At 38.5% G+C, this 20,956-nt stretch overlaps 1 protein-coding gene across 1 annotated transcript in view; it reads right to left on the bottom strand.

The window, feature by feature from the left end:
• Positions 1-821: 821 nt before the first annotated feature.
• LOC146829893 (uncharacterized) overlaps positions 822-20,956 on the bottom strand; it is a 458,149-nt gene continuing 438,014 nt past the window's right edge. Inside the window, exon 6 of the mRNA XM_085608539.1 lies at positions 822-3,033. Coding sequence (XP_085464665.1) covers positions 1,943-3,033 — 1,091 coding nt within the window. The 3' untranslated portion in view covers positions 822-1,942. The remainder of the gene's footprint in view (positions 3,034-20,956) is intronic.

Consider the following 20,956-nt stretch of genomic DNA (forward strand, 5'->3'; position numbering starts at 1 on the left):
TTGCATTTATAAAATCCTAATCTATTCCTCCAAACTAATTGGAGTCTTTTGTGGTGTTTTCACAGTTTTACTCTTTGATGTGTTGCACAAGTACTTTACACATTACCCCTTAAGTTAAGCCTGACTGTTGTGTGCCACGCTATCACAGGGTGAGTGCAGGTTAATTTAGGGTGTGTTGGTGACTTATTCTGACTATGAATGGGGTTCCTGCTTGGTCAGTACACATACTCCTGTCAACCAGAAACCCAATCCCTGACAGAAATGAAAAAAAAAATCAATTACATTCGAGAAAACAATTTCATATGAATGCTGGTTTTTTTCAAAGACACGTTCTCTGTTAAAATGTTCAAAGTGAAACCAAACGGGCAGAATCTGTAAGCTAAATGTCTTTATTGATAGCCATACACTTATGTGTGAGGGTGCAAATGCAAAAGAAACATTGTACCAACTCATAGACATACTAGGCACTAGGACTGAAAAGAGTAACCCCGACCCTTGTGCACATTAGATAAGGCTGGCAGTGGAGTACAATGATATAACATAACACATACAATAGCAAACTGTCAGAAAACAAAGCAGCAAAGGAATGGAGGATGAACAAGCCAGAGGGATACAACAAATTTAAGCAGTTCTGGTTATCCATAGTTGCAAGATTGACCAGACCAAGAGCCGTAATCCATTTTATGAGCTGCATTATGGTTGTCTATTGGGTGTAAGGCAGCCCCAACCTTTCACAAAGGCCAGTTTATCATGGATGCAAGTGAGCTGCTTTCAGAAATATTCAATAATGGGCGGGTACTACATACATTTTTTTTGTGTAGGCACCATATCTGCCCGTGTCTCCACATAGCCTGAACCCCTCTACTTTCATCTGTGGTCTTTCTTCTCACTTTAGGAAGCAGTCATAGTGTGGAGGTGGTGGGTAAATGGAGGACATTTGCATGGTCCTAGTGTTATACGCACGCCACAAACCCGTGATGAAGGAAGTTGGTTCCTGACACCACCCACAGGCACAGAAAAAAAACCTGGAATTACCCTCCCATGTATCGTAGCTGCAAGCATAAGGGAGCTTGTTTTTTGGCCAGAAAATCCTCCACTTTAAACAAAGCTCAAGTAAATTATCCCGTGAATCCAGTTCCTGGTTCTTTAAGCTGAATTCAGTGATTTCCTGAAGATATTTTGAGAGAATGTTGTTGGGGAAAATAATCAAGAACTTTAGATATTCATTGCTACGATATCTTTAAGTCAGTTAGGCATTAAAAACTATAACCACATCCAGTTCCTGTTGAACTCACTGATTCAAATATATAAATGCAGACATGGAGCAGATGGAGCAAATGAAGTGTCATATGCCTACATCCCATACTAAAGTGACTTCTACTGAATACAAGGGGACGGTAACCTAATGGTAAACAAGAGTACATTTAAAAAATGCAAAAATGTAAGTATTAGATTGCAATCAGAATGGATTCATTTGTAATAGTTATTCAGATTTTCACAAAGGGGCCTCTCTTCAGAAAACATGCAATCCTTACAATAGTATGGATTCAGGATCCCTTTTGCTGCAACTCTGTCCTCCAGCTCTTCCCTCCCACAACGTTGTTCATATCTTCCTTTTTTTATGTACCCTACCTGCTTTCTAATTCCATTCTTCCCGTCTTTCCTTTCTGTTTGATTTTGTTACTTCCTCCACACTTGTTCTTCCTTCCATTATTTTTCACATTTTATTCATTAGATCATGTTGATGTGAAAGAGGCCATCCACAGGAAATACATTTTCATACATTGATTGGGAATGCGATTCATTTTGCTTTTTAAATGATTATTATGTAAATATTGAATGGCTCCTGGCATCCCACACACCCCAGATGTAGACGGATTTTCAGGACAGGAAATCCTGATAGGTTACCCCCAAATGTAACAAATGTTTTGTTTTGTGATATTTACATGTCCAACAGACCCTTGAACATTTTAACAGTAGCTCCTACTGCATCCCCCATTGCAACTCCCACTGTCCCCCCTACCGCTCCTCCCAAAGCCCCTCCAACAAGTATTCCCACCGGCCCCCCCACAAACATCCCCAAAGGCCCACCCACTACCTTCCCCATAGCCGCTCCTATTACCATCCCCAAAGGTCCCCCGACTTCCATCTTTCCTCGCATAGATTGTAATAACTCTTCCTCTGCCTCATCCTGGACCCCACTCTGCCTAATTTGTTTTTGTTTCACGATCTCCTCTAACTTGGCTTTCAATTCCAAGGCAAGTTCCTCCAGGCGCTTATTTTTATCAAGGCTCTCCGGCTCCTGCTTGAGGCTCTCAAACAGTTTATCATACTGGTGCTTCACCTCTGCCTCTTCTTTCTGGTGCTGCTCCTCGTACTTTTTACTAATGTCCTCTACTCTCTTCTGAAGTTCCTTTTCTGCCTCCTTCCACATGGTGTTTGAATAGCAGTTTTCCCCACTCTCCACCACCATCTTGTCAATCATGGTCACCAGCTTTGAAAGCTGCCAGTCATTCCTCTCTCCTGTGGCGCTAGTGTCAATTGTGCAGAAACGGTTGCCGCATTTCGCAATCATCTCCTTAATCTTCCCCTTGGATTCTTGTATGATTGCATGCATTTCATCCTTCTTTAAGCCATATTCTCTTGCAAAGATGACAATTGTGTACTTTCTTGTCTCCTCTCCAAATAGATCTTGGACAATTCTCACTGCCTCCTCCTGCGCTTTGGTGAAATGCCCAACTGAGAGCAACAAGAGTATAGCATGAGGTCCCGGGGAGGACATTACAACACACTGACCAATTTCTTCAGCTAACTCCTCACGAGACCGGGTTCCACCAAGTAGGTCTGGAGCATTAACCAGAGTCAATTTCCTCCCACCGCGGATGCACGTCTTCTTTTCACACACTGTATCCACAGACCGGGAGACCGCTGCAGACTGCCGGACCTCCCCCTCGCTGATGATACAGTCCAGCACACGTTTGCCAACACCTGTTTCACCAATCAGAACAATCCTCAGGTCTTCACGTTGAGAATCTGTAATGGAGACATTGAGAGATTGAAAGATTTCTTTCTTCATGGATGGGAGGAGCAAAGACACAATACATGTACATTTTTTTCAGTCAGTACTTGAACACTGTATTTGAAAAGTAAGTCAGATTCATGTGATAGTTAACTTGAAATCTTGCCTGTATTATGCTAATATACTTGCCTTGAATGCCTCAACTATCACAACCAAATATGGATGTCATTTTATATTAGTGCTAGGGTTCCAGTAATACTGAATATCCTTTAAACTTTTCATGACTCCAGTTGGCCTAGAAGCCAAAGGGCTCAGGGTAAAACTTTGGACATTTCCCAACCACGTTAACTTGCTTTCAAAACTTTGCAAGAAGAAGCAGAATGTTGTGGACACAGTGAGGCTAGTATTGTGCACATGAATTATATCTTCTCTTTAAGGCATTCAGTGCTTCCTATGAGGAAGGATCCTGACAACTGCACATTAGGTACGTTTTTGCTGAGAGTAACACGTTTCTGTGCTATTCTGCCATGTGATTATGCTTCATTGACTTGTATTGACAGAAAACACCCACACACTAGCAGTCGCCAGTAGTTACTTATAGTTACGACCAGATTTCTATTTAAAAACCTGTTTCTCAGTTGCCTATATCTTTGTGGTCTGTAGAAAAATCTTCACAAAATGTTCCCCCCAAATTAGACACTCACTTCAGCTTGTGTCTGGAAAGTTTTTGAGTGACCCGTCAAACGTGTGCCAAGAAAGAGGGGTGGGGTCCCAAAACATGTTTTCCTCAAGTTAATTTTCATAGCCACTCACATACGGATAACGAGTCTCACACCTACTGATATACCCACACAAATACTGCTACAGCCACTAAGATATGCATAGAAACACTTATGCACCTACAATGATACACATTTAGCTTATGTTATGTCCTCTGTGAGGTCCATTCAGAACCCTGTACTAGAAAGTATTTAGACAAAATATTGAGTTGTAAATGTCGACCTACACAAATATCGAGTTGTAAATATTGTGACACAGAAATATCAATAGCAATATTATCGTGGTCAAGAATAACGAATTTAAGGTAAGAAATATTGTTTTAAAAAATATCGAAATCATTTATATTGTTTGCAAAAATATAGTTGTTATGTATTTTAGTATATATTTTAAATGTATTTGATGTATTTTTTGTATAAGTATTATGTTTTTAAATATGGGTTACATTTTTAGTAGTTATCAATTTTATTTTAATAAAAATGTTGTGTTTTTTATTTCCATAGCGGGTTTCTGGGTTTATAGGGGAATAGGGTGGGAAGTAATGTATTTATAATAAATTAATGATTATTTTTTATTATTCAACATTTACTTAATTGAGATTTTATTGTGTTAATTGTGTTTTTACCTTATTTTTGTAAGATGTATGTGTGGGTTGTGGGTTTTATAGGGGTATGAGGCACAAAGTAAATTATTTGTTATGATTTATGAATTTGTTTGAATTATTATTAATTAATTTGTAGTTAATTATGGTAATTGTGTCATTTTCTTTAGGTGTGGGATGAGGGGTGTATAGGTGTAAAGGGTGGGAAGTGATTTATTTTTAGGTGATAATTAGTTGATAATTAATAATAAATAATTGATAATTAATTTTGTTAATTGTTTAATTGTATTTTGTTGGGAAAGTATTTATTTTTAATTAATTAATAATTAGTTGTTAATAATAAATCCTTAAATACGAAATTAAATATATAAATTGTGTAATTATTTTAGAAGCAGGTTGTGGGGTTTATGGGAATGAAGGATAGGAAGTCATTTATGTTTAATTAATATTTAGTTGATAATTAATATGAATTAATTGATAGTTAATTAGGGTAATTGTTTATTTTTGTGTGTGGATTTTGGCTTTATAGGTGTAAAGGGTCGGGAGTAAACTAATTTTTACAATTTAATTTTAGGTGTGAGTTGTGGGGATTATAGGGGTAAAGGGTGGGAAGTTAATTAATTTGAATGTGTTTTAATTTATGTTTTAATTAATAATAGTTCTTTAATTGATAATTATGTTGATTATGGAAGTAATGTTTTTTAATTATAATATTTGCAGTTATTTGTAATATGTATTTAACATTACAATATGTGTTCTGTTTTTCACTTTTAATGATTAATATATTTGTATTTTAATTTTTAACATATATATATATATATTTTTTTTTTTAATTGTTGACATTTTGTTTATGCCTAATTTTGAACTGACTAGAGCGGGAATTGTAAATGTTACCACTCCTCATTCCAACACTTTCCCTACACTTGCACTGACTGGAGTGGGAATAGTAAATGTTATCCCTCCTCTAGCCAACAATTTCCCTACTGTTGTACTCAATGGAGTTGGAACAGTCATTTTAACTCCTCAGCTATCAAGCATTTGACTTACTGTTGCACTCACTAGAGTGGGAATAGTCATTTTTACCTCTACGCTATCCAACAGTATTCCTACGGTTGAACTGACTGAAGTGGGAAATTTAAGTTGAAAGAGTTTTAAATAGTTTAATCTTTTAATTTATAATAGATTTTTTTTTTAATAGATTTTATGTTATTGGTATATGTATATATATATTTATTTATTACATTTTTATATAATTATAAAATAAATTAAAATGAATAGTTCAATATGTTGTTTTAAGTATATATATATATACATTATCTACTGGCGGTCGCCAGTAGATAGTTATAGTTAGGATCGTGTTTCCATAGGAAATCCGCAACATTCTATTTGGAATAACTTTGGCGCCGATTGACGAATCCTCGCGAAATTTTCAAAATAGGTGGGGCGCTCCGCTCCTTCCCTGAAAGTCTCGGGGGGATTCGTCAAGCGGGGGCTGAGAAAAAGGGGGGGTCCCAAAACACATTTTCCCCATGCATTTTTCCATAGGACCTTTAGTCCAAGCTACAGCCCGAACGGCTGAACAGAATTACTTGAAATTTGGCAGAGAGGTAGTCCTCAGGTCAGGGATGTGTCTTTTGCAGGTCTGGTGTAAATCTGTTCAGTATTTCCTGAGAAAATAGCATTTAAAAGCATATATATATCTATAAGCGCGCACCGTGCGCGTACGGTAAAACTTACCGTACGCGAACGCTGCCGTGCGCGAGCGCGATTCTGATTGGTTGTTAGATCTTAGTAAACATTCAAATCGGTCGAAACCAGGAAGTGTCGGCCGCCATTTTGTCTCTCGCAGTCTGAGGGGGTGAAAAACAAAGGTGGAGAACGTGAAAAGGGGGCAGGGTGGACAATTCCTGACCCCCCAGCCTTTGTCAGGGGGTCCCAGAAGGACCCCCAAGGGCCAAAATTTCTTTTAATTTTGTTTCAAAAAATCGCGGAGTGCACGTAGCGTGCGCGTACGGTAGAAACGGAAAAATTCCACGAACTGCGTAACGTGGGCGTGCGGTGCGCAAGCGCACTGTGCGCCCACAGCAAGCGCACGGTGCGCGAAGCACACCGTGCGCGTATGGTACGCGCACGGTGACAAACCTTAAAAATAAATAAATAAATACATAACTTAGCATTTAAAAAACCGTACAAATTCACTGAAAAAACCATAGGTTTCACACACGTTATAGATAGGAATTAGCATTTAAAAAACCTTGCAAATTCACTTAAAAAACCATAGGTTTCACACATGTTATAGTTAGCTGAACATTTCACTCGTGAAAAACCATTGAAATTCCCCCGTTATAGTTAGTACAGGCAACTATAACTCACGCGACCGCAATCCTCTGCTGATGACGTCAGATATTACATCACTGATGACATATGTGTCTTTCTGAAAAAAAAATATTTGTAATATATGTATAGCTAAAAATTAATGGAAGAAGACATGGGTAAATAAGTGTCTAAATACAGTGATGTAATATCTGACGTCATCAGCAGAGGATTGCAGTCGCATGAGTTATAGTTGCCTGCACTAACTATAACGGGGGAATTTCAATGGTTTTTCACGAGTGAAATGTCCAGCTAACTATAATATGTGTGAAACCTATGGTTTTTTAAGTGAATATTACCTACTGGCGGTCGCCAGTAGGTAGTTATAGTTAGGACCCCTTTTCCATAGGAAAACCTCAACATTCTATTTTGAATAACTTTGGCGCCGGTCGATGAATCCTCGCGAATTTCTCAAAATAGGTGGGGCGCTACGCTCCGCTCCTTCCCTGAAAGTCTCGGGGGGATCCGTCAAGCGGGGGCTGAGATAAAAGGGGGGTCCCAAAACACGTTTTTCCCATGCATTTTTCCATAGGACCTTTAGAACGAGCTACAGCCCGAACGGCTGAACAGAATTACTCGAAATTTGGCAGAGAGGTAGTCCCTAGGTCAAGGAAGTGCCTTTTGTAGGTTTGGTGTAAATCTGTTCAGTAGATTCTGAGAAAATAGCCTTTAAATCAATATATATATCTGAGCCCGCTTACGGTACGCTTACCGTACGCTTACCGTAAGCGTACGGTGGCGTGCGCGAGCGCGATTCTGATTGGCTCTTAGATCTTAGTAAACATTTGAATCGGCCGAAACCAGGAAGCGGCGGCCGCCATTTTGTGTATTTCACTCTGAAAAAAAAGAGTGAAAACAAGAAAAGGGGGCAATGAGGAGAGTTACAGACCCCCTAACATTTGTAAGGGGGTCAAAGAAGGACAGAAAAGTACAAAAAAAACATTTATTGATTTTTAAAAAAATCACGGGGTACGCATACGGTAAGCTTACGGTAAGCGTACGGTAAAAAAATAAAAATAAATAAATGAAAAGCAGATTTAAGAGTTTAGATATTAGGGAGCTCTAAAAAGAGCTGTTGTGTTTATGAAGTCATTTTTTTAGTGGTACCTACAAGTAAGTACCGATGCAGAGTCTAAGGTTCAAAAGGAAGACTCTGTTCCCTTCATCATTGAAGTGCACACCATCTCCTCTATAAATGTCTTGCATGTCATAACGCAAGTTGTTGTGGTAAATGGCACCCATACCATAGTCACGGAGGAAAGCAGAAACAGATTTGTTGACGTGCTTTCTTGCTTTGTCAATCTGTGGACAGAAATGATTGGACCAGGTCCATTTTTGCCTTTGGCATATGTTGGAAAACACAAAGGCAGTTTTAGGGAAAAGTGAAAACAGTTGTGCAAAGGTGTCCTTCATAAGCATTTCCAGACCTACCCCAGTCAAAGTGCCTAGGTCATTGCCACCACAGTGCACTATTATGAGGTCAGGGTGTTGGATTTGCATGAAGGATTTCACCAATGGCATCAATTGGTGCCACTTTAACCCTCTCTGACCAATCCATTTAATGTCTACATTTGGCAAAGCAAGGTCTCTCACCATATCTGTTTTCTCTGCAAACTTTTCACTCCAGAAGACATAGCTGTGCCCTACAATCCACACTGTGAACATCTTCAAAGGAGAACTGGATGCACTCAGGAGGTGTCTTTCAGTAGAATGGCAATATGAAAAGAAAGACAGTTTGGAAATGGAGGCATACATATTTTTTTCAAAACAAAAAGAACTGATTGGCTGTTTCATACCATTCTAGAATAAAAACTAGGCTGTATGTGTAAATTAATAGAAGCATGTTTTGTATTGGTACAAAAAAATGTGTAACCAAAGAACAGTACTATGGATTTGCTGTTAGGTTTGAAAAGTCAAGCACTCTTGCTCTGTGGAATTGAAACATTGTTTGGCGAACTTCTGACCTAACTCAACACAGCAGTGTTCCATGAGCTGTTGCTATGGTAGCAGGCAGAAGTCAAGTTGGGGGAAGGGTACTAGGCAGAAGTCAAGTTGGGGGAAGGGTACTTTTGGAAAAGGGTTGGTTTTCAACCAATAGAAATGTGTGATTACATTTGAAAAAAAGGGGGAAGCACTGAGATTTGAAACTTACATGTATATGTGTGGAAAAATAGAGGGAAAGTTTGCCATTATCTGGTTCTGCTGAGAGGAGAGAGGTGAACACAACAGAGATCCTGGCTCTGATAATCTGCTGTTTGAGTGTCACATTTCTTTCACAACTAACTAATTTTAAAGGTGAGTTTACAGTTTGAGAGGGGATGTATGTGGTAACTTAAGAAATGAATAATAGAAATGGAAATTGTTTTTGTTGTAGTTGCGTTTATCATTTTCTGTTTTGGGAGAAATTTAAATGTGAGGAACATGTAAAATAATATGGAGTATGTTTTCACAATAAATTAAGGTGTACTGGAAAAAAAAAGAATAGTTTAAGGGTTTGAGGTTGGACTCAGTAATGCAAATACATTCAGCATCACTAAGGCTGGTTGCCCTTGCTAGAGTGTAGGCAGCCACCCAGGTTACACATGGAGGTGGTCTGAAAAAACAGTTTGGACATGTGCATTTAAATAAATCAAAAAAAGTGGTTTCATAATGTGTCAGTCTGTAAAAGTGATTTTCACTTGCCCCGAAAAAAAAAGAGCAGTAAGTGTGCTTTCAAATTGGCAAAGAAATTTCGTTTTGGGACTAATGTGAAAACATGACTCTGTGTGCAGAGAGGATTTATAGGCAGAGATTTATTGCGTATTGCTCTGGTGATTTCACAGTTGCATTAGATGGAAAGGGGGAGCGAATTTTTGGGGGAAGAAGCAGACTCTTAGCACACACCCATGTGCTTGCCATGTATAATCATGCACAGTATTTACAAGCGAGTGGGGTTTTCAGGTTTCAGTCTGTAATGCAAATACATTCAGCATCACTAAGGCTGGTTGCCCTTGCTGGAGTGTAGGCAGTCACCGAGAATACACATGGTGGTGGTCTGAAAAAACAGTTTGGACATGTGCATTTAAATAAATCAAAAAAAGTGGTTTCATAATGTGTCAGTCTGTAAAAGTGATTTTCACTTGCCCCGAAAAAAAAAAGAGCAGTAAGTGTGCTTTCAAATTGGCAAAGAAATTTCGTTTTGGGACTAATGTGAAAACATGACTCTGTGTGCAGAGAGGAATTATAGGCAGAGATTTATTGCGTATTGCTCTGGTGATTTCACAGTTGCATTAGATGGAAAGGGGGAGCGAATTTTTGGGGGAAGAAGCAGACTCTTAGCACACACCCATGTGCTTGCCATGTATAATCATGCACAGTATTTACAAGCGAGTGGGGTTTTCAGGTTTCAGTCTGTAATGCAAATACATTCAGCATCACTAAGGCTGGTTGCCCTTGCTGGAGTGTAGGCAGTCACCGAGAATACACATGGTGGTGGTCTGAAAAAACAGTTTGGACATGTGCATTTAAATAAATCAAAAAAAGTGGTTTCATAATGTGTCAGTCTGTAAAAGTGATTTTCACTTGCCCCGAAAAAAAAAGAGCAGTAAGTGTGCTTTCAAATTGGCAAAGAAATTGCTTTCACAATTTATAGTGAAATGCAATATATTCTGAAAACAGCAAAAATAAGGCAAAAATATTTTATGGAAAAAAATGTAAATATGTGTACTGTATTATAAAATGTTTTAAAAATATTAATACTTTTTTCTTTTTTTCCAGATAGATATAGAAAATTTTCGAAAATTACAAACATTTTTAAAACTATTTTTTAAAAAAACAAATGAATAAATATTTTTTCAGTGAGTATGGTAAGCCAATAATAATAATTGTAGTCTCTCAAGGACCTTGTAATGTGTTTATTGATTTTTAGTGTTTTTAAAAAAAAAAAAAAAAAAAGTACGCGCACCGTACGCGTACGGTAAAAAAAAATAAAAAAAAGTTTTTAAAAACATATGTAAAAAAAAGATGAAAGATAAGGTTGGCTCTTAAAAGAACCGTTGTGTTCATGCAGGGACAGAGGAAAGGAAGCATGGGAAAATTATTCAAAGCGACAAATGTGCTGATCTATTTTGTTGTTCACTAGGGAAACACTGGTCTCCCTATAGCAAATTAGATCTTGACAAAATGTGCATCGAATATAAACCTTCCGAAATCGAGGGTTGATTTCCAGAGGGCCAGCAAAAGGAGATTCTCCCCCCACAGATGAAGGGCTCACCTGACCTGCAGAAGAAGGAGTCAGCCCTGCAGATGATGGTTCAGGCTGAGCTGCTGTGGATGTACTGGCTTGTCTTTCTGAAGAGTTACCTCCAAAAAGATGACCATGTGTCCTTCTGTGTACATCCTGGAGGTGTCTCTTCATGGTGTGATTCCCAAAGGAATACTTCCTGTTAGGATTACCTCTAGAAAGTACACGCTTACACAGCTTACAAGTCACTAAGGGTGCATTTACCTTTTGCTGGCCTTCAGGAAAAGTAAAATAATCCCATACATAGGAGGGCTTTTGTTTCCTCGATCTCTGCCTCAAGACAGTGCTGCTAGTGCTAGCCTCACTCTCAGAAGAGCTCTGCTGTTCTGCCATCGTATCCCAAAGACAAACCAGCTCCTTCTCCCAAGGGATCACAAGCAGAAATGAGGGGAATGGGTGTGGTGTAGGAGAGTTCTAGAACTGAAAGTAGTTTCAACCAATCAAAAGTTGTGTTTCATGATCACATGACCTACCGTACGCTTACGGTACGCTTACGGTACGCTTACGGCAAAAGTGCGCATGCGCGTAAAAAAGACACGCGCTTGCGCGCATGCGCATAACAGTCACTCCCGGCACTTCCGCATAACGTGCGCGTGTAGCGTACACGCGTACGCGTCCCACGCGGAGTACGCGCGGCTACGCAAATTGCGTAACTATACGCAAGCAGCGTAGGAAAATTACGGACGTTGCGTAAACCGTACGCTTACCGTGAGCTTACGGTACGCGTACTAAAAAAATAAAAAAAAAAATAGAAAAAAAGTACTGCAAATAAATTTTACATATTTATTTTAAAAAATATATAAAAAAAAACATATTAAAGAATTTTAAAAATGTAATCATAGTCTTTATAAAAGGTAAGAAAATTAAAATAAAAATATGTTAGAAAAAATAGAAGAAAAAAAAAAAATTAGCATTTAAAAAACCTTGCAAATTCACTGAAAAAACCATGGGTTTCACACACGTTATAGTTAGGAATTAGCATTTAAAAAACCTTGCAAATTCACTGAAAAAACCATGGGTTTCACACACGTTATAGTTAGGAATTAGCATTTAAAAAACCTTAGAAATTCAGTGAAAAAACCATAGGTTTCACACACGTTATAGTTAGGAATTAGCATTTAAAAAACCTTAGAAATTCAGTGAAAAAACCATAGGTTTCACACATGTTATAGTTAGCTGGACATTTTACTCGTAAAAAACCAATGAAATTCCCCCGTTATAGTTAGTTCAGCTAACTATAACTCGCGCGCCCGCAATGCACTGCTGATGACGTCACATATTACATCACTCATGACATGGTCTGTGACATCACTCATGACATCACTGATGACATCTCAAATGACATCACTGATGACCTCACTGATGACATCATCCTTGTGATAGAGTGGCAGACCTCCTCTTCCCCTAATAAAACCTTTGATACACACATTCAAAAATAGAGACTAAAATTTACAAAACAATGGACATACCAATAACAGTTACAACAACCTCTTCAGTAATTCTAAGATCCACATACACATCCACTCATTCACCAACAGTCCAATACAGTCACTCATACATGTACTCACTTATCATATGTACTCATACACCTATACATCCTGTTACACAATGCCACTCATCCATAGAGCTACTCACACACATAGTCACTCATGCTAATAAAGAATCAAACATACATTTACTTGCATATACAGTTATACACACACCACCACACTTACTTCTACGGAAACTTACACAGTCTTTTAAACAATCACTTATAGAAATACATACTTATTCATACAGGAACTCTTTCAATCTCTCACTCTCACATATACTCACATATATAAACCAATAGTCACATATACTAGTTTTAAACATATGTAGTTACTCATAAAGACACTATTGAGACAGTCATTCACTCACTAACACACCCATACACACACTCATCCACCCATGCAGTCCTGCACACATGCTCTGTTCAACACATACAAACAGTGAGTCACTCATTCATGCACCTATGCACTACGTCATACCCCCCACCGAACCATGCAGACACTCAGACTGATACTCAAAAAACCAACTAATAACCTATATAGACACCCATGTAGCTACTCACCAACCCATGCAGCCACTTATACACAAAGTGAAAAAATGAAACAGATATTTATATATTTAAACATTACTCACTAAGCCATGTATTCACTATGATACACTTAATCAGTCAGTTACACAATCAATTTTTCAAAAAGAAATCGTCCATTTAGACAGTAATATACCCATTTATTCTTCCATCAACCTTGAGATATACATATATAAAACATATTTAATTTTCAGAAAAACACACATTCACTGGATGATGTCATCAGTGATGTCATTTGAGATGTCATCAGTGATGTCATGAGTGATGTCACTGACCATGTCATGAGTGATGTAATATGTGACGTCATCAGCAGTGCATTGCGGGCGCGCGAGTTATAGTTAGCTGAACTAACTATAACGGGGGAATTTCATTGGTTTTTTACGAGTAAAATGTCCAGCTAACTATAACATGTGTGAAACCTATGGTTTTTTCACTGAATTTCTAAGGTTTTTTAAATGCTAATTCCTAACTATAACGTGTGTGAAACCTATGGTTTTTTCACTGAATATATATATATTACCTACTGGCGGTCGCCAGTAGGTAGTTATAGTTAGGACCACGTTTCCATAGGAAAACCTCAACATTCTATTTTGAATAACTTTAGCGCCGGTCGACGAATCCTCGCGAATTTCTCAAAATAGGTGGGGCGCTACGCTCCGCTCCTACCCTGAAAGTCTCGGGGGGATCCGTCAAGCGGGGGCTGAGATAAAAGGGGGGTCCCAAAACGCGTTTTTCCCATGCATTTTTCCATAGGACCTTTAGAACGAGCTACAGCCCGAACGGCTGAACAGAATTACTCAAAATTTGGCAGAGAGGTAGTCCCTAGGTCAAGGAAGTGCCTTTTGTAGGTTTGGTGTAAATCTGTTCAGTAGATTCTGAGAAAATAGCCTTTAAATCAATATATATATCTGAGCCCGCTTACGGTACGCTTACCGTACGCTTACGGTAAGCGTACGGTGGCGTGCGCGAGCGCGATTCTGATTGGCTCTTAGATCTTAGTAAACATTCGAATCGGCCGAAACCAGGAAGCAGCGGCCGCCATTTTCTGTGTTTCACTCTGAAAAAAAAAGAGTGAAAACAAGAAAAGGGGGCAATGAGGAGAGTTACAGACCCCCTTACATTTGTGAGGGGGTCAAAGAAGGACTGTAAAGTACAAAACAAACATTTATTGATTTTTAAAAAAAATCACGGGGTACGCGTACGGTAAGCTTACGGTAAGCGTACGGAAGAAACATGGCGTGCGCGAAGGAGATTCTGATTGGCCCATAGATCTTAGTAAACATTCGAATCGGCCGAAACCAGGAAGCGGCGGCCGCCATTTTGTGTGTTTCACTCAGAAAAAAAACAGAGAAAACAAGGAAAGGGGGCAATGAGGAGAGTTACAGACCCCCTAACATTTGTAAGGGGGTCAAAGAAGGACAGAAAAGTACAAAAAAAACATTTATTGATTTTAAAAAAAATCACGGGGTACGCGTACCGTAAGCTTACGGTAAGCGTACGGTAAAAAAAATAAAAATAAATAAATGAAAAGCCGATTTAAGAGTTTAGAAATTAGGGAGCTCTAAAAAGAGCTGTTGTGTTTATGAAGTCATTTTTTAAGTGGTACCTACAAGTAAGTACCGATGCAGAGTCTAAGGTTCAAGAGGAAGACTCTGTTCCCTTCATCATTGAAGTGCACACCATCTCCTCTATAAATGTCTTGCATGTCATAACGCAAGTTGTTGTGGTAAATGGCACCCATACCATAGTCACGGAGGAAAGCAGAAACAGATTTGTTGACGTGCTTTCTTGCTTTGTCAATCTGCGGACAGAAATGATAGGACCAGTTCCATTTTTGCCTTTGGCATATGTTGGAAAACACAAAGGCAGTTTTAGGGAAAAGTGTAAACAGTTGTGCAAAGGTGTCCTTCATAAGCATTTCCAGACCTACCCCAGTCAAAGTGCCTAGGTCATTGCCACCACAGTGCACTATTATGAGGTCAGGGTGTTGGATTTGAATGAAGGATTTCACCAATGGCATCAATTGGTGCCACTTTAACCCTCTCTGACCAATCCATTTAATGTCTACATTTGGCAAAGCAAGGTCTCTCATCATACCTGTTTTCTCTGCAAACTTTTCACTCCAGAAGACATAGCTGTGCCCTACAATCCACACTGTGAACATCTTCAAAGGAGAACTGGATGCACTCAGGAGGTGTCTTTCAGTAGAATGGCAATATGAAAAGAAAGACAGTTTGGAAATGGAGGCATACATATTTTTTTCAAAACAAAAAGAACTGATTGGCTGTTTCATACCATTCTAGAATAAAAACTAGGCTGTATGTGTAAATTAATAGAAGCATGTTTTGTATTGGTACAAAAAAATGTGTAACCAAAGAACAGTACTATGGATTTGCTGTAAGGTTTGAAAAGTCAAGCACTCTTGCTCTGTGGAATTGAAACATTGTGTGTCGAACTTCTGACCTAACTCTACACAGCAGTGTTCCATGAGCTGTTGCTATGGTAGCAGGCAGAAGTCAAGTTGGGGGAAGGGTACTAGGCAGAAGTCAAGTTGGGGGAAGGGTACTTTTGGAAAAGGGTTGGTTTTCAACCAATAGAAATGTGTGATTACATTTGAAAAAAAGGGGGAAGCACTGAGATTTGAAACTTACATGTATATGTGTGGAAAAATAGAGGGAAAGTTTGCCATTATCTGGTTCTGCTGAGAGGAGAGAGGTGAACACAACAGAGATCCTGGCTCTGATAATCTGCTGTTTGAGTGTCACATTTCTTTCAAAACTAACTAATTTTAAAGGTGAGTTTACAGTTTGAGAGGGGATGTATGTGGTAACTTAAGAAATGAATAATAGAAATGGGAATTGTTTTTGTTGTAGTTACACATGGTGGTTTCATAATGTGTCAGTCTGTAAAAGTGATTTACACTTGCCCCGAAAAAAAAAAGAGCAGTAAGTGTGCTTTCAAATTGGCAAAGAAATTTCGTTTTGGGACTAATGTGAAAACATGACTCTGTGTGCATAGAAGAATTATAGGCAGAGATTTATTGCGTCTTGCTCTGGTGATTTCACAGTTGCATTAGATGGAAAGGGGGAGCGAATTTTTGGGGGAAGAAGCAGAGTCTTAGCACACACCCATGTGCTTGCCATGTATAGTCATGCACAGTATTTAGAAGCGAGTGGGGTTTTCAGGTTTAAGTCTGTAATGCAAATACATTCAGCATCACTAAGGCTGGTTGCCCTTGCTGGACTGTAGGCAGTCACAGAGAATACACATGGTGGTGGTCTGAAAAAACAGCTTGGACATGTGCATTTAAATAAATCAAAAAAAGTGGTTTTATAATGTGTCAGTCTGTAAAAGTGATTTCCAATTGTAAAAAGTGATTTTCACTTGGCCCGAAAAAAAAAAGAGCAGTAAGTGTGCTTTCAAATTGGCAAAGAAATTTCGTTTTGGGACTAATGTGAAAACATGACTCTGTGTGCATAGAAGAATTATAGGCAGAGATTTATTGCGTCTTGCTCTGGTGATTTCACAGTTGCATTAGATGGAAAGGGGGAGCGAATTTTTGGGGGAAGAAGCAGAGTCTTAGCACACACCCATGTGCTTGCCATGTATAGTCATGCACAGTATTTAGAAGCGAGTGGGGTTTTCAGGTTTAAGTCTGTAATGCAAATACATTCAGCATCACTAAGGCTGGTTGCCCTTGCTGGACTGTAGGCAGTCACAGAGAATACACATGGTGGTGGTCTGAAAAAACAGCTTGGACATGTGCATTTAAATAAATCAAAAAAAGTGGTTTTATAATGTGTCAGTCTGTAAAAGTGATTTCCAATTGTAAAAAGTGATTTTCACTTGGCCCGAAAAAAAAAAGAGCAGTAAGTGTGCTTTCAAATTGGCAAAGAAATTTCGTTTTGGGACTAATGTGAAAACATGACTCTGTGTGCATAGAAGAATTATAGGCAGAGATTTATTGCGTCTTGCTCTGGTGATTTCACAGTTGCATTAGATGGAAAGGGGGAGCGAATTTTTGGGGGAAGAAGCAGAGTCTTAGCACACACCCATGTGCTTGCCATGTATAGTCATGCACAGTATTTAGAAGCGAGTGGGGTTTTCAGGTTTAAGTCTGTAATGCAAATACATTCAGCATCACTAAGGCTGGTTGCCCTTGCTGGAGTGTAGGCAGTCACAGAGAATACACATGGTGGTGGTCTGAAAAAAACAGCTTGGACAAGTGCAATTAAATAAATTAAAAAAAAAGGTTTCATAATGTGTCAGTCTGTAAAAGTGATTTTCACTTGCCCCGAAAAAAAAAAGAGCAGTAAGTGTGCTTTAAAAATGGCAAAGAAATTTCGTTTAGGGACTAATGTGAAAACATGACTCTGTGTGCATAGAGGAATTATAGGCAGAGATTTATTGCGTCTTGCTCTGGTGATTTCACAGTTGCATTAGATGGAAAGGGGGAGCGAATTTTTGGGGGAAAAAGCAGAGTCTTAGCACACACTCATGTGCTTGCCATGTATAGTCACGCACAGTATTTAGAAGCGAGTGGGGTTTTCAGGTTTCAGTCTGTAATGCAAATACATTCAGCATCACTAAGGCTGGTTGCCCTTGCTGGAGTGTAGGCAGTCACAGAGAATACACATGGTGGTGGTCTGAAAAAACAGCTTGGACATGTGCATTTAAATACATCAAAAAAAGTGGTTTCATAATGTGTCAGTCTGTAAAAGTGATTTCCAATTGTAAAAAGTGATTTTCACTTGGCCCGAAAAAAAAAGAGCAGTAAGTGTGCTTTCAAAATGGCAAAGAAATTTCGTTTTGGGACTAATGTGAAAACATGACTCTGTGTGCATAGAGGAATTATAGGCAGAGATTTATTGCTACCGTACGCTTACGGTACGCTTACGGTACGCTTACGGCAAAAAGTACGCGTGCGCGTAAAAAAGACACGCGCTTGCGCGCATGCGCATAACAGTCACTCCCCGGCACTTCCGCGTAACGTGCGCGTGTGGCGTAAGCGCGCACGCGTCCCACGCGCAGTACGCGCGGCTACGCAAAGTGCGTAACTATACGCAAGCAGCGTAGATAGATTACGGACGTTGCGTAAACCGTACGCTTACCGTGAGCTTACGGTACGCGTACCAAAAAAAAATAAAAAAAAAAAAAAAAGAACTGGAAATAAATTTTACATGTTTATTTTAAAAAATATATTAAAAAAAAATATTTAAGGATTTTAAAAATTAAAGCATAGTCTTTATAAAAGGTAAGTAAATTAAATTAAAAATATGTTTGAAAAAATTGAAGAATAAAAAAAAAATTAGCATTTAAAAAACCTTGCAAATTCACTGAAAAAACCATGGGTTTCACACACGTTATAGTTAGGAATTAGCATTTAAAAAACCTTTGAAATTCAGTGAAAAAACCATAGGTTTCACACACGTTATAGTTAGGAATTAGCATTTAAAAAACCTTAGAAATTCAGTGAAAAAACCATAGGTTTCACACATGTTATAGTTAGCTGGACATTTTACTCGTAAAAAACCAATGAAATTGCCCCGTTATAGTTAGTTCAGCTAACTATAACTCGCGCGCCCGCAATGCACTGCTGATGACGTCACATATTACATCACTCATGACATGGTCAGTGACATCACTCATGACATCACTGATGACATCTCAAATGACATCACTGATGACATCACTGATGACATCATCCTTGTGATAGAGTGGCAGACCTCCTCTTCCCCTAATATAACCTTTGACACACACATTCAAAAATAGAAACTACAATATTCAAAAAAATTGACATACCAATACCAGTTAAAACAACCTTTTCAGTAATTCTAAGATCCACATACACATCCACTCATTCACCAACAGTCCAATTCAGTCACTCATACATGTACTCACTCATCATATGTACTCATACACCTATACATCCTGTTACACAATGCCACTCATCCATAGAGTTACTCACACACATAGTCACTCATGCTAATAAAGAATCAAACATACATTTACTTGCATATACAGTTATACACACACCACCACACTTACTTCTACGGAAACTTAAACATACTTAGTCTTTTAAACAATCACTTATAGAAACACATACTTATTCATACAGGAACTCTTTCAATCTCTCACTCTCACATATACTCACATATATACACCAATAGTCACATATACTAGTTTAAAACATATGTAGTTACTCATAAAGACACTATTGAGACAGTCATTCACTCACTAACACACCCATACACACACTCATCCACCCATACAGTCCTGCACACATACTGTGTTCAACACATACAAACAGTGAGTCACTCATTCATGCACCTATGCACTACGTAATACCCCCCACCGAACCATGCAGACACTCAGACTGATACTCAAAAAACCAACTAATAACCTATATAGACACCCATGTAGCTACTCACCAACCCATGCAGCCACTTATACACAAAGTGAGAGACTGATACAGATATTTACATATTTAAACATTACTCACTAAGCCATGTATTCACTATGATACACTTAATCAGTCAGTTACACAATCAATTTTTCAAAAACAAATCATCCATTTAGACACTTATATACCCATTTATTCTTCCATCGACCTTGAGATATACATATATAAAACATATTTAATTTTCAGAAAAACACACATTCACTGGATGATGTCATCAGTGATGTCATCAGTGATGTCATTTGAGATGTCATCAGTGATGTCATGAGTGATGTCACTGACCATGTCATGAGTGATGTAATATGTGACGTCATCAGCAGTGCATTGCGGGCGCGCGAGTTATAGTTAGCTGAACTAACTATAACGGGGCAATTTCATTGGTTTTTTACGAGTAAAATGTCCAGCTAACTATAACATGTGTGAAACCTATGGTTTTTTCACTGAATATATATATATATATATATATATGTATATATAATAAATATTATATATGTGTTTAGCTTTTTTAAATTAAGTTTATTTGCTATCTTTGTTAAAATGTATATTAAATCAATTTTGTTTAATTGTATTATTTGATATATTTAATCTTTATTATTTTATATATATATATATATTACCTACTGGCGGTCGCCAGTAGGTAGTTATAGTTAGGACCCTGTTTCCATAGGAAATCCGCAACATTCTATTTTGAATAACTTTGGCGCCGGTCGACGAATCCTCGCGAATTTTTCAAAATAGGTGGGGCGCTACGCTCCGCTCCTACCCTGAAAGTCTCGGGGGGGATTCGTCAAGCGGGGGCTGAGAAAAAAGGGGGGTCCCAAAACGCGTTTTCCCCATGCATTTTTCCATAGGACCTTTAGACACAGCTACAGCCCGAACGGCTGAACAGAATTACTTGAAATTTGGCAGAGAGGTAGCCATAAGGTCAAGGAAGTGCCTTTTGTAGGTTTGGTGTAAATCTGTTCAGTATTTCCTGAGAAAATAGCATTTAAAAGCATATATATATGTGGGCGGAGCCTAACCACACATCTCATCCTGAGATCTGATTGGCTGTCAGCACTTCATCCAAGAAGTGTTGGCAGCCATCTTGGGACCAATATACATGATAGCACCTCATTAAAAAGCATTGCAGTTAATAGAAGGTTTTAAGACTTTAGTTACATTATAAATCATTTGTTGATGGTACCATACTCATTTTAGGAATTGTGGTATGTTCTAAGGTGATTTTACCATGTGAAAAAGCCTTCTGCTGGGATATCATGATTGAGAGAAAAATATTTTCTCATGCTTTTACCACAGAGGTTTGGAAGGTGATCTATAGGCTAAAC

This window comes from Triturus cristatus, chromosome 5_2 (genome assembly GCF_964204655.1).
Source record: "Triturus cristatus chromosome 5_2, aTriCri1.1, whole genome shotgun sequence".
In the NCBI taxonomy this organism is placed as follows: domain Eukaryota; kingdom Metazoa; phylum Chordata; class Amphibia; order Caudata; family Salamandridae; genus Triturus; species Triturus cristatus.